Source organism: Ostrea edulis, chromosome 5 (assembly GCF_947568905.1).
Source record: "Ostrea edulis chromosome 5, xbOstEdul1.1, whole genome shotgun sequence".
In the NCBI taxonomy this organism is placed as follows: Eukaryota; Metazoa; Mollusca; class Bivalvia; order Ostreida; family Ostreidae; genus Ostrea; species Ostrea edulis.
In genome coordinates this window covers 26,869,510-26,884,969 of record NC_079168.1, presented here as the reverse complement: position 1 = coordinate 26,884,969, position 15,460 = coordinate 26,869,510, and the positions used below count along the sequence as shown (strand labels likewise).

The following is a 15,460-nucleotide window of genomic DNA, read 5'->3' as shown; positions in this document are numbered from 1 at the left end:
ATAATATGTATCATTGTTTATGCCAAATTTAATAGATTATGATTATTGAATTGATAAAACATTTAAATATTACTCATATATTCAGATCATGAGATTTGTCATATTACCTTGGCAGCCAATTTTGAAGCTATATAGTTTTAATTAGCAAAATAAGACATTGTTTGTTTCTTATATTTTACACATAACGAGATGAATTAAATCATATATAACTTTCATAAATGTATGTTGTCGTGTTTCCTGTAAATGATGTCATAACATGGCTTAAAATTGATGTTTTTCAAAAATGATCAAAATGACAAAACATTTATTTTTAAAATTGATTTATTGATGTTTTATTATGTATTTGGTATGATTAACCTAATCTTTAAGCAAGCAATAGAGAAATTTGCACTCCAATAAAAAAAAATTATGTTTGATTAAAAAAAAAGAGCCTAAAATCAAGCTATTTTCAATGTGTTCTTGTTACCATGGCAACGGTACCTCAATTACAAATTTTGGTGCCGAATTCTATTAGAAGGTATGGAATAATCTCTATATGCCAAATTTCAGCAAAATCGGCGAGAGTACCCATCCATCCCTAAATTGAAACTATTGATGCTTACAGACAATGACTCTTAAAGCAGTTGAGAGACATGATCACCATATCCTGGCGATAAAAAACATTGCTACATGAATATTGGAATTCCACGATGAAAAAGCTGAAGTCGTTCCATTTGTTTTATAGATGTATTATTTGTTTGCCGTTAACATACATATTCAATAAAATATGTATTTATATATTCACATCTGGTATGTCCAGGAGTCCGTGTTTGTCCAACTCTCTATTTTGTATTCCTTATAGGAGTTACGAGATTCTTATTAGGCAGAATGTATTCAAACGTTTCTTCATGGGAAGACAAAATCTCTTGTTGTGGCTAAATATGAAGTATGTGTCGAAGACACTGTGCGATTTCCATTTAGTTCAATCTAGCAATCCCAATTAACTTTCTAAACAATTGTAATTCTAAATATCGATTAAAGGTTCTTATTATGATGCACTTAAAATGTCCATACTGCATCTAGTCCATTTACAAGTTTGAATGTATTGATAATCTTTGAAAACTACAAAATTGTTCCTACATACCGATAGTATTCATGCTTTCTTCATATAGAAGGTATTAAAAATTGTTTCTTCCGTTCCAACCTTTTTAAAAAATAAAAATGGCGTATCACAATTTCCTTCTCTGTCCTTGGAAACTGTTTAGGGTGCTTAAAATGCTGGTGGACGATTCGATGCGACGGATTATAATGGATATCGCTTGTGGAAACTTTTCTTGTGGAATTATATATTCACAACCTCTACCATTGTGTTAAGCTATTTTGATTACCATGATGAAAAATTAAATTGCAGTCACTACTTGTGTAAATAGCATATGATGCACCATAACTACGACTGTTTCGTTAGGATTATAAATTGAAAAGTATTTTAGGAGAAAGTAAACGGAAACGTTCCCAACATCAAATACACTAACTTAAAACTCGAGCGACAGCTTGGAGAAGGTGCTTAAACCATATAAGAAAACTTTATATAAATCAAATTAATTTCCTGAAAATGTGATGTGTTTTACAATAACCAAACAGAATAGGGTGTGCATACATTGTAAATAGTAGTACTGTATGGGTAATTTGACATATGTATTTGTTCAAAAACCGGCATTTTGACAGCTGTGATTAAAGGGGTAATTTCATTTACGCATTTGTTTAAAAAAAAATATGCGTTAGTTACAGCGTATATAAAGACGTGGTATTTTCTCTCAAAATCATTGAAACTCACAGGGACGGATATTCAATATGGTTCCTATGAGGGTGTTACTGCTGTTCGCAATACCACTAATTGGTATTTTTCTGCAAAGTAAATATCAGCCTATCATTACTGTACATTCCTAATTATACGCGAGGAATTTATTATCGCGTAGTTTTCCGAGAAACATCACTTTCGAAAAAAATATTTTTCGGTTTTATATTCATATTGCTAAAATACATGCAAAAAACACTTGATCAACAAAGCACTCGGGTATTATTTTTTCTCGCGATTCGACGTCCATGAGTAATTTCGCAGTCATAAGTCTCTGTGTAAAATAATGAATCAACAGTATCTATATGTTCAACTGTAGTATCCACCATATTATTTTCATGTATATTTATTGGTAGTTGTGACTCACAAAACTTATTATTTCAGAATCATCCAGCAAGAGCATTGACGAAAGTAATCATCATCTCGAAAGTTCCTCAGACCTTGGTGAGTAGTTTCACCTGCGTGTGAAATTAAATATCTAAGACCGTTTTAATCACTGTTATTTACTACGGGCTACACCCTTTTACCCAATGGAGCTATAGGGTTCACGCTGGGTGTTGTCGATTAAAAGGGGATGTTTACTCCTCCTAGTTACCCGATTCCACTTTTGGTATGTCTAAGGTTCCATATTTGTACAACACTTAATTTTGTTTTTCTTATACAAGTTATATTTCTCAACTAATTGAATACCCTAGAGCTTATTTTCCATATGATCAGGTATTGAATCGAGGCAGGCTAGTGAGAAACAAATTGATGTTACATGGTTTCAACAGTCCCGCTTAAACTTGGTATTTCACAAATTATATGGCCGTTATAACGACATAGTTTACCAATACAACAGGTTGATCGAAGTGCTTAATCCTACTAGGCACATCATCACACCTCTGGTATACCCAGAGGTCCGTGTTTGCCCAACTCTGTATTTTATAATCCTTGCAGCAGTTATAAGACTAATCACTGTTCGTTATCTTTACATTTCGGTAGTAATGTACCTTGAACTTAACAAAGCTGCTCTTTCATATCTCTATAGAAATATTCTATTATCACCTGCATGTAAATCAATGATAGGTTGTATTTGCAAACTAGATTGCTATAACGAACTGTTGGAACCCAAGCACCATCAACTTGCTTGTTAGTAGTCTGCTTCTTCAACAAAAATGGAAAACGCAAATATTCATCTGTATTGATTACTGATCCAAAAATTACTTTGTTAATAACTACTCTGATTCCACGCACAAATACTTTGAAATTGAAATGAGTTGCTCATTGACAATGTCTTCGTAGTCTTTGGTGATCAGGTCTTCCTAAAGTCTGTTGAAATACCTATTGGCACGAATTGTGCTCATTTGCTAGCTGACCTGTTTTTATATTCATATGAAGCAGAATTTATTCAAAAACTTCTACTTGAGAAAAAAAAACCTTGCTGTGGTCTTCAATGCGACATTTAGATTTACCGATAACGTTTTGTGTATTAAAAATGTTAATATACATTCATATGTAAATTCGATATATTCTTGTGAACTGGAAATAAATGAAACCACAGAGTCATCCACTTCGGGATCATACTTAGATATTTGATTGAAAATAGATATTAACGGGAAATGAACAACTCAACTTTATGATAAACAGGGTGGTTTCAGCTTCTCCATCGTCAACTTTCCAAAGTTAGGCACCTATAACCCATTATCACATGCACATGGTGTTTATATCTCTCAATTGATTCGATACGCACAAGCGTGTTCTGCAAATGACCAGGTTTTAAAAATAAAAATGACAAATAAATTGATGGAGAGGGGTTCCGACGGTCTCATTTAAAGTCAGTATTTAGCCAATTCTATCGTTGTTATAACGATCTAATTTACCAATACAACCTATCATTGGGTCTAATGCTGTCTGATGTATTTCATGGCGATTGTTAGGCCGTTCTTGACACACTGATTTTTTACTACGGATAAGTCCGTTGACCTGATCAAGATAGAGGGCTCAAGGCGGGTGTGATCGGTCGTCAAGGGAAGCTTACTCCTCCCAGGCACTTTATTCCACCTCTGTTATATCCAGGGGTCCGTGGTTGCCCAACTTTCTGTTTTGTATTGTTTATAGGTGTTATGATATTGATCACTGTTCATTATCTTATTCTTTCAATAAGCAACTGTGTATAATGTCATACTTTCATAATTTCATACCAATTGTTTGGGCGTTCTTGGCACATTGATTTTGACTAAGGATAACTTAGTTTACTTGATCAAGATAGAGGGCTCACGGTAGGTGTTGCTGGTCGACAGGGGATGCTTAATCCCTCGAGGCACCTGATCCCTCGTCTGGTATGTACAGGGGTCTGTGTTTCCCCAATCCTCTATTTTGTATTGCTTATAAAAGTTATGAGATTGATCACTGTTCGTCATCTCCAGCTTTCATCAAAAAGTGTAGTTATTATTTCATCATGAGAAATGGTCGTGCAAAGTGTTTAAAAGTCATACGTTTTGATGTTGTTGATTTGATAAAAGAATTGTTTAGCGTCCACATTAAATTAATACCCCTTCTGGCATCTGTAGTCGCACAATAAATATAAAGATTCTCTTTTACAGGTGTTGATATTTTCGTGAGGAGCAAATATAGATTCATGTTAAAACATTTACTGGATCCAAAAATGTATCTTTATTTGTAAGGGTTTTTATGACGTTTAGGAATACCGTATAGGTACGGTAACTCTATTCATCCAACCCATTGACTGGGATATTAAATGTGCCTAAAACTGAAGCATGGTTTTGAAGAATTTCATCTTTTGAAAGGGCAGTTGGGGTATAAGTACGATTACCAAAAGTAGAATTGGTGCCAAGTCCGTTTAAAATGCAATTGTTATAACGAGCCTTACAAACAAAGACAATGTTGCTACAAACTTTCTCAACTGGAACCAAAACATATTCCTCGTGTAACCTATCTGATTCTTCTATCACTTCTGGTTTACTAACCTCATACGGATAGATTGTACATACTTTTGTTTTGATGTTTCGTGTGTAATAACAACCCATGCATCCAACTTTTATATCAAATTCTATAAACAAATTTGCAATGTTTACTGGGTATATATAAAAGGCGATTAAAATAGGTTTAGAAAATAGTTAGATATAACAATCTCACTTTTCCATCAAAACTTTTCATTTAAATCCAGTAAATGTTACATTTCAATAAAGCCTAACAGTAGAATTAGGTGATTATGTCTTAAATAACCCAAGGGTATGAAATTTAAAGTAACAATTTTTGAAAACAAATAGTAAAACTCACCACATAGTTATAAAAATTCAATTTCAATTCCTTCTTCAGATGGGAAGCATGAGCTGATTCGAACCAGGCGAGAAATAGATAGTGCTATTGCAGGTAGTAGACTGTCTCGATAATTTTGTATGTATTGCAGATAAAATTATCTCTTAGATGGTATGTTACGAAGAATAATCATAACTTTTTTTTTCTTTTCTTTTTTTTTTTTTTTTTTTTTTTTTTACATTTGTTCTTAGATATGACAAACTCTGAACGTGCAGTGGCCGATTCAGAGCTATCAAATGAGGGTAAGTGTTTGAAATCATTTTAGTATCAATGTTTTTATTTGAGATTACCTGTTTGAATATATATTTCATTTTGAAAATATATAACATGACGGCAGGAACTGTGAAGTTTAAGGAAAGTTGATGGATGCTAGTTAGCGTTTCATAAAACACATACTGGCATGAAATCTTGCGGTTTAAACAGTCATGTTCAAATATGAAGTTTTTTCTTACATTTCTTCATTTCTGTTGAATTTGCAGCCATCATAAAATGCGCACTATATTTTACAAGTAGTATTGTATTCATACCCAGATTATTTGCAACTACAGCTCATTCATGAGTTGATTTCTACCAATGCAATTCGTAAAGCTATCAATTGCAAAAACATTGAAAATATACGTGGTAGTGATACATTACATATATTCTGTCACTTTTTTGAAGTTTTTAATCATATTAGTGTAGAAAACTGAACAATCTCTATCTCAATATAACTATTATTGTGGAATATTTTCTTGCATTATATATATATTAGTGTATACTACTTTATCTCAATATATTCGTGTAGATTACTGAATAATCAATATCTCATTATGTTATATCATTATATAATACTGAACACTCACTATCTCATTGTCCTTATAGTTGTGTAGAATGCTCTCTCTTTCATTATGATTATATTAGTGTAGTAGACTGAGGAATCAACATCTCATTATGATTATATTATTATAGAACACTAAACAATCACTAACTTCTTATGACTGGTGATTGAAAAGATCAATAAAAATTGTGAATTATTCATCAGATGAAACACATGACATACGAAAACGTTGGGGTCGACGTAGGAGAAAAGGAGGCCGCAGGAGGTCACGACGTAGAAGGAGAGTCAGTGTCGGCCGTGTTATGGAGGGAGTAGGAGAAGGTAAATACAAAGCTTGACTTGATGAATATAATGGCCTATGAGTATGTGGATATGTTTTTATGTTCATGTGTACCTTAAAAAAGTGCAATCTATTTTGTATGAAATACAAATGCATTTTATTTATTATTACATATATTCACTTAGTACTTACAACTCATCTCTTGGAGCAGATTGGCTTTCGTTTCCCATCTCCGTTTTGGGACATATTATGTGTTATTCATTGTTACATCGATCTGGTTTGATAACAAATAAGTATATATGCATATGTTCAAGTAAGAGAAAAGGTCCCTTCTGCACCAACAGGAACTGTTTCTAGTTCCATTTCCTCATTATGGGGTGTGGTGGTCAGAGATAACGCTCGTGAGCCATTTATCTATTCATTTATTCAGGCATCTTTTGAAGAACAATTTATCAATCATTTACTCCAATACGAGGGAATGGTTTCATCTTTGTCCGTTAACCATTGATCAATGTGTGGAAAAGTCAAATATTTTTTTTATGAAATATAGGCTCTTTTCACTGAATTATACGATTTCTGAAAGTGTTTGGTGGGCGATTGCGTCATCAACCGTAGTTTTCGAAACTGGATGTGAAATGGCACATATTTTCTATCAAATAGAATTTCCACGTCATACAATTGATGATCACCGTTTACATTTTGAATCACTGATATTTTATGTTGTTTTTTTTTTTTTTGGTGATTACTGACTCTATAAATGCGCTGTTTTCTATTGTTTTGCATTTATAAAAGTAGGACAATGACACCAGTCATTGTTATATAATTCTATTGAAATACTTGAAGTGTCACTGCTGCTTACCAATACCAGAACTTAACAATCGTACGCAAGGACAATTTTGTTTTCTGATGTAAACCTCTACTATTTCCACTTGTCACAATATTGAAAGATGTATTTACTATATGCAGGTTTAGGTATCATGCAGTCTGTCAAGAATCTGTTTGGGGGTTGAGGCACTGGTGGGAATGATGACGACAATGCGTGAGGATGAATATTAGGACGAAGATGTCTATAACACATGTACAACAAATTAAAAACAATATTGATTTCTTTTATTGTTGCCACAAACTTTGAGAAAAAATTCTGGTAATGAATAAAACATTTATTAATGGCATTGGTTTCCTTCTACACAATGAAAAAGAATTTCAATAGAGACAATTATTTTCCTAGTTTTCAGTTATCAGTGTGGAAAACTAAAAGTCCACAGGCTTCATTGCTCTCCAGAGCAGATGCATGTTCCCATGTAATGCCCCAAATCTCAAACGTATCCTCACCCAGTGGCTGAAACTAGAGATGATTCTTGGAACCAAGGAAGAAAAGGTTGTTCCAAAAAATACACCAAAACCACCTTTTCTTCCTTGCTTCCAAGAATCAAATCCAGTTTCAGCCATTTTTCAAATGACTAAGCAGGTTAAGATGAAAAGCCGCACATACACAACTGGGACAGATATAAGAACTGTTATTAAATCGCATGTGGATGCTTACTCCTCCTAGGCACCTGATCCCACATCTGGTGTGTCGAGGGATCCGTGTTTGCCCAACTATCTATTTTGTATTGCTTGTAGGAGTTAAGAGATTGATCACTGTTCGTTATCTTCACCTTTCTTGCTTTTGCTTATGCCTGTGGTACCGGTGTGGTACATAGGCCACCAACAACACTCCTCCATTTGGTTCTGTTTTGTGCCAGTCTGGCCAGGTCTTGCCACCTTTATCCCTCAGACTCCATTTCTGCATGGACATTTCGTCTCCAGGTGTTTCTTGACCTTCCTACTTTCCTTTTTCCCTGAGTGTTCCACTGTAACGCTTGTCTGGTGATAGAGTTAGCTGGCTTTCGTAAAGTGTGGTCTATTCAGCTCCATTTCCGTTTTTTAAGCTCCGACTCTATGGGCTGCTGTTTGGCCTTTTCCCATAGATCCACGTTGGTTATTTTTTCAGACCATTTAATCTTCAGTATTTGTCTAAGGCATTTGTTGATATAGACTTGTAGCATTTTGGTAAGGTGTTTGGTGGTTTTCCAAGCCTCACAGCCGTACAATAGGATCGTCTTGACATTGGAGTTGAATAACCTTTCATTGCTCCTTTATTCGCTGACCTGTTCTCTCTATTCTTAACAGGAAGCATTTATTCAAAAGACATATGGATGAAAATGATTATTGTTGATAAATAAAACGTCGTTGATATATCTAAATGTCGAATTGAAGACCAGACCAAGAGAGGTTTTTCTTTTGTTCTGACGTAGAATCTTTTGAATAAATACTCTTTTATAGGGTATCCATGGGAATTCCAACAAACTGTTGGAACACCTGATCACTAAAGACCACGAAGATATTGCCAGTGAGGAACTCCAGTATACTTTTTATTTCAAATTCAGAGTACTTGTGCGTAGACTGAAATGGCGTTTAACAAAGTAAATTTTTGGATAACTGATCACCAGATATGAATATTTGCGTTTTCCATTTTTGTTGAACAAGCACGTGTCGGTGATGTAAAAAAAAGTCTGGCCTTTTATCTATCGTGAGGAATGTTCGTGTAAAATGTTGAAAATCTGTACATTTTGATGTTGATTTGACAAAGGTTTTGCAATTTCCAGTTTCCAGTAAGGTGTCTTTGTAGGGGTTTTCATGAAGTTTATATATGAAAGGTGAAGATAACGAACAGTGATCAAATTCAATACTCCAATAAACAATGAAAAATAGATTACTTGGCAAACACGGACCCCCGGACACACCAGAAGTGGGATCGGGTGCCTAGGAGGACTAAGATTCCACCGTTGGCCGGTCACACTCGCCGTGAGCCCTATATCATGATAAGGTAAACGGAGTTATCCGTAGTCAAAATCAGTGTGCCTAGAACGGTTAACAATCGGTATGAAACACGTCAGACAATATTTGACCCAATGATATGTTGCACTGGTAAACTAGATCATTATAACGACCATAGAATTTGCAAAATGCTGACTGTAACTGAAAGTGTTGAACCCCTGCACCATAAAATTATTTAATAGTTGCCTGCCTCAATTTAAAAACTGACACTACTCAGAAAAAGCGCTTACGTATCGAATCAGTTGGGAGACATATAAACCGTATGCTGGTGATAATGAATTATTGCTACACGAATGCGGGAAGTTGATGATGGAGATGCTGAAATAATTCCGTTTATTAGAGAGTTGTATTGTTAGTTTGCCATCAATATCTACTTTCAATGAAAGATCTTTGTATGAAGCAGACGTGCACAACTCTGCGGTATCTTTTATTTTTAGTTCATCGGGATAAATCAAATCGATATATGGATGAAAAAATTTATTGTTAATAGATAATACGTCGTCAATATATATAAATTTCGAATCGAAAGCCCCAGCAAGAGTTTTTTTTTTCTTCTCACATACAAGTTTTTGATAAAATTCTGCTTCATATGAATATAAAAAAAAGACTATTCGAAGACCTGATCACCAAAGACCACGGACATATTGTCATTGAGGAACCCCAGCATATTTTTATTTCATCTTCAGAGTACCTGTGCATGGAATCAGAGTGGCGTTTAATAAAGTAATTTTTTGGATGACTGATCACTAGATATGAATACTTGCATTTTCCATTTTTGTTGGAGAAGCACGTCTCTACAACTGTATGATGTCAAACAATCTACTCTTTAATTTATCGTGAGAAATTGTCGTGTAAAGTGTTGAAAAGTCAAACGTTTTGATGTTGTCGATCTGAGAAAAGTTTTCCAATTTCAAGTTTGCTGAAAGATCTTAAATGTTTTAGGTATCCACATTTGATTTACACCACTTCCGGCATATATAGTACATGTAACATAGGGCGTTTAAAGTTCCTCTTCAACAGCTGTTATATTTGCGTGAGGAGCAAAGATAGGGGCTTGATAGAACATTTCCTGGATCAGGCAATGTATCTTTGTTTATAAGAGTTTTATGAAGTTTTGGAATCCAGTATAGGTACGGTAACTCATATTCATCCGACCGAATGACTGGAATATCAAAATTTCTAAAACTGAAGCATGGGTTTGAAGAATTTCATCTTTTGAAAGGGCAGTTGGAGTAAAAGTACGATTACCAAAAGTTGAAGGAATGCCAAGTTTGTTTAAAATACAGTTGTAATAATGACTCTTACAAACAAAGACATTGTTATTACAAGCTTTGTCAGCTGGAACCAAAATATATTCCTCATGTAACCTATCTAATTCTTTTATCACTTCTGGTTTACGAAACACAGAAATATAGATGGTACGTACTTTTGTTTTCATTTGTCTAATGTGGGATTTTGATATTCCTCTTATACTTTCGATAAATTCTGACAATGTATCAAGTTGTTCTTCATCTTCAGCTTATCTTCTGGCGTACTCCAAGACAGATCACGTGATAGAAATGAAGTTATGTCGGCAATTGAAATACCGATGTCCTCTGTATTTAGGACCTTTTAGGATAAGTGATTTGAAGTCCTCATTTTCTACTATATCAATATCACCAGTAATGGCATGTCCAGCTGGACTATAGTTGAAAAAAGACTAAGAACAAGAACGAGTAGTTGAATTAAGCATAAGATGGTCCATATTTAGGCACTGTAAAGTTTGTTTATAATTGAAAACTTTGGCTGCAATAGTAGAATATATTTGTAGGAATTACCGGTTGTAAACTTGAACTTAATATGATTTGGAATACATGACTGAACTCTTTTAGGAAGAAGAATATTGCTTATGTTAACGGCATCTTTTGCTTTGTTTGTAAATGTGAGCGTAAGGAACTGGCGGCACGATTTGGAAAGGGTATAATCCATGACCTGTGGTGGTTTAAAGAGCCTGTGACTGGCAACATCCATAATCATACAAATCCGAAATAACGATAAACTTGTAAGAACTAAAAAGAGAAACAAAGTGCCAAAGACTGGATTCAAATTCGTCTAAGGATAAGAGCTTGTAAGAACTAAATATAAAAACAGAGTGCCAAAGATTGGCAAATTCGTCTAAGGATCAGAGCTATGCATGGAGGAGATAATCCTTAATTTTGAATTAAAATTCGAAATTTTATAACAGCAATTAAATATGCTGAAACATAACTGAATATCTGTATATACTGAATAGCTGAATATACTGAAATATAACTAAAACCCCCTCCCCCCAACAAAAAACTGTTATTTTCAACAGGCTGCAATACAAAGTGCCAAGTGTATTTTGCATATTTTCATCATTACATAAAAATCGAGAAAAGGGTTGAAAATTTAATCCAATTCATTTCAATAGAAATTAAATTTCTTTCTTTCAAATATGTTTCAAAGTTACAATAGACAGTCCTTTTCCAGAAATGGCATAATTCATAATCAAACATGCAAAACATCAAAGGGCAGACAACTCCTTAAAATTAGGAAATTGTTTTTTTCATATATGAAGAAAAAGTACATATTGGAAGGGTCAATCCTTACAATAACAGGCTAGGAAATAATTCCTTTTTATACCACTGTCAAAATAGACTACTAAACATCATCAAATCATATTATTGAGCGTGGCTTTTAAAATCATATGAGACATTAGGGTTTAGATATTGGCTTTTTAAAAGAAGTCTTCAAAAAGGTTACCTGTAGTGCACGTTTATATATTAAGCAAAATTTAAAGTTTAAAAATCATGTAATTAATTACATAATAACAACAGACGATAGCCTTCCAAAATTGCTGTGAGTTATAATCAAACATGCAACACATGGTAGGGCAGACAAGTCTTAAAAATTGGCATAATGCCAAATTCTCAGAAATGAAGAAAAGGTATATATTGAAAGTGGCAAATCTTCCAAGAGCAGGCTAGGAAATAATTCTTTTTGACACTTATGTCAAAGTAGATTATTAAACATCATTAAAGCATAAAAGGTGAAGGTAGCCAACAGTGATCAGTCTCACGACTCTATAAACAATACAAAATAGATAGTTGGGCAAACACGGACCCCTGGACACACCAAAGGTGAGATCAGGTGCCTAGGAGAAGTAAGCATCCCCTGTCGATCGGTGACACCCGCCGTGAGCCCTATATCCTGATCAGGTAAACGGAGTTATCCGTAGTCAAAATCAGTGTGTCAAGAACAGCCTAAAAATCGGTATGAAATACACCAGACAACATTTGAACCAATGATAGGTTGTATTGACGAACTAGATCGTTTTAAGGACCATAGAATTTGCGAAATGCTGACTTCCATCAAGACTGTTGAAACCCCTGTACCATCAACTTGTTTGTCAGTAGCTTGCTTCAATTTAATTATTATTGCGCTTGGCTTTTAAAACTCAGATGAGATACCAGGGTTTTATAAAATGAAAGTTATACATCACGAAATGAATTTCATAGTTACAACTGACAATAGCCTTCCAAAAATACTATAAGTCATAATCAAACATACAACACACCAAAGGGCAGACAACTCTTCAAAATTGGCAATATGCCAATCTTTCAGAAATGAAGAAAAAGAGCAGGCTAGGAAATAATTCTTTATTACAATACTGTCAAAAAAACCTACTAAATATCATGTGTCTATACATCTAAGTTATTGGACTAAAATTAAATTCATCATTGAAGAGACATTATTTGTCGAAATGCGCATCTGGTGCATCAAAATTGGTACCATATAAGTTTTACAGTCATACTTCATTCAATGAATTTCATAGTTACAAATGACAGTGGTCTTTCAAAAGTAACATTAGTCAATATCAAGCATACAAGACAATATAATACAAAGAACAGACAAGTTTTAAAAATTGATTCAAGAATAGAAATGGTCGTATTGCTCAAAGATATGTTATCTACGATCATAGAGACAGCAGTACAAAGATACTGGAAAAATGACAAATTAAAATAAGAATGACATATTAAATTTAGGATTTTTCAAACAAACAGAAGCACTTTTAAAATATCACATGAATATCTTCAATGTTTTTGTAACATCTATATAGAACAAGGTCTGAAAAATGGTAAAGATCCAATTTTAAGTTAACACCCCCAAATGGTGAGCCACCTGTCATTCAAGCATTTAAAATAGATCTTAGGTGGAGAGACATTTGCAGAGACGGTGGTCTGGAGCTACCCACGTGAGGTGTTTTAATAGAAATAACAGTCAATCAGTACGGACATTATTTAGATATTGAGGAAGCCCAGTATACCAGAGTTTTGATAGCATTGACCTGTCCACAACTGCTATTTTCTCGTAATTGATTTTTAACAATGTAATTTTAATATACATTTGTAATTGTATTCTTTTCTCCTGTATAATTGTATATTTATTTCAAGTATTGTATTTTATATCATTTGATTGTACGGCGTGGAACTTTTTCCATGCACATCATGTTTTAGATTGTAATAATTGTACTTCACATTATTGATGTTTTTCTAGCATTGTTTTGATATTATCTGTCTTAATGTTAATATAATTTCCTTTTATTACTTTTATAACATGCTGTATCATTTTTATTGTGTGCAGCGCTTTAGAGTGGTTATCTATAGTCATATAAAGCGCTATATTAATAGAAATAATAATAATAATTATTATTATTATCATATACATATATTATAATTACATAATCAGAAATCAAACAATACTTTGCACATAAATCTCTAAAACTTGTAACTTACTGAAATAATTTGTATTATCAATTTATCATAACGCTATATTTATAAAAGAAATCATTTATTCAGCCAATGAATGAGAGTAAGAGAGAGAGAAAAAAATGGGGTGGGTGGGTGTAAATTGTGTGTCAGCTAGAGATACAACAATTATACAAACACTATCACCACAAACACTCTGCACACGCCCCTGAAACATGTCCTGTGTGTATCAAAAGTATACATAACACCCTGATCTTTTGGCCAGTTAAATTCCAGGTAAATAACAATGATCATAGATGAGCTCCGCCCACATCCAGTGATCCGTTAAGAAACCGCACGGTATTATTTTGGGGTCTTTAAGTAAAAGCTGTGAGATGAGTTGGTTACCCAAAGTAGGTAACAGGCTTAAAAATGACTAAGTTCAACTTTATATTTTTTTTTCGAAAATGAAAAGTGAAAAAGCAGTGGTACATTTGTTGACAAAACATTCAGATACTTTTCATAGTCACTCTCATATTTGGAGTTCCCAATCAGAATGTGATCCTTCAGTAAACTCAGTTGAAAGGATAGATTGGGTGGTACATATAGTGCTATCCTGAGAGAAATCCTGTGTCACATAATCTGCAAAAGAGAGGACGAAGATAATATACCACAATACAAGTTATGAATAATTCTAGAGAGAAAACAGACACATAATGAAAAAATCCTGGTGCTACATATGTACTACTAATAGATATTTAACGATATATATTGCATACACAAAGGAAAAGAAAACTGAGATTCCTATCATCTGCAAATATTTTTTCTTTATCTGAGGTAAAAAAAAAAATATCAATATCTTCCTGAATGTTGACTTTAATTTCTCCATCGGGGTAGCTTTGGCTGAGGTTAATGAAGCACTGCTTACGTGGACCAAAATGGAGACAAAATGAGATAATAATGCATTTGTGATCTCCAATTGCCGGGGGGATTGACAAATTACCAATGTTATGTATGGAGTTTCTTCAAGCTTTCTACAATTGAAGGGCAAAAAGTTTTACATGTTTAACAGTAGTTAAAAGAACCTTGATAATGATATATACCAATCACTATATATTAACGAATGACTTCAGACATACATTACATTTCGAACTTATACAACACATTCTATACAGTTGAAGTTCTTTAACAATAAAAATACCAGTCAGAAATTACAATCGATACCGTAAATAATCATTCATCAAAAATATAGCTTATTCAGATTCTGTTATAATTTGTAATTTGCGTCTCTCGCCTGGTTCGATGCGTGAGGATTTGTTCTGTGTATGATCGGTTTTTGGATCGAGGCGAACTGCTGGCAGACGGGTTGATGGTGCGGGTGTTCCGACGGTCTCGTTTGGACTAGGCATTTTTCGGGTTATGTGGTCGTTTTGGCGATCTGGTTTGCCAATGCAACCTGTCATTGGATCAAATGCTGTCCGACGTGTTTCATGCCGATTGTTAGGCCGTTCTTGGCACACTGATTTTGACTACATATAACTCATTTTGTCTGGTCGGGATATGGGGCTCACGGCGGATGT

At 34.1% G+C, this 15,460-nt stretch overlaps 1 protein-coding gene across 2 annotated transcripts; it reads left to right on the top strand.

Annotated features, from left to right (window-relative positions):
- Nucleotides 1–1,769: 1,769 nt before the first annotated feature.
- Nucleotides 1,770–7,424, top strand: LOC130046367 (uncharacterized). 2 transcript variants are annotated; one of them, XM_056165577.1, is made up of 6 exons: nt 1,770–1,891; nt 2,219–2,278; nt 5,156–5,209; nt 5,347–5,397; nt 6,177–6,293; nt 7,219–7,424. In XM_056165577.1, the coding sequence occupies exons 1-6, from the start codon at nt 1,831–1,833 to the stop codon at nt 7,260–7,262; spliced, it is 387 nt and encodes a 128-aa protein (XP_056021552.1). In that variant the 5' UTR covers nt 1,770–1,830; the 3' UTR covers nt 7,263–7,424. The 2 variants fall into 2 exon arrangements, with proteins under 2 accessions (XP_056021552.1, XP_056021553.1); XM_056165578.1 differs by lacking the exon at nt 5,156–5,209.
- Nucleotides 7,425–15,460: the final 8,036 nt, after the last annotated feature.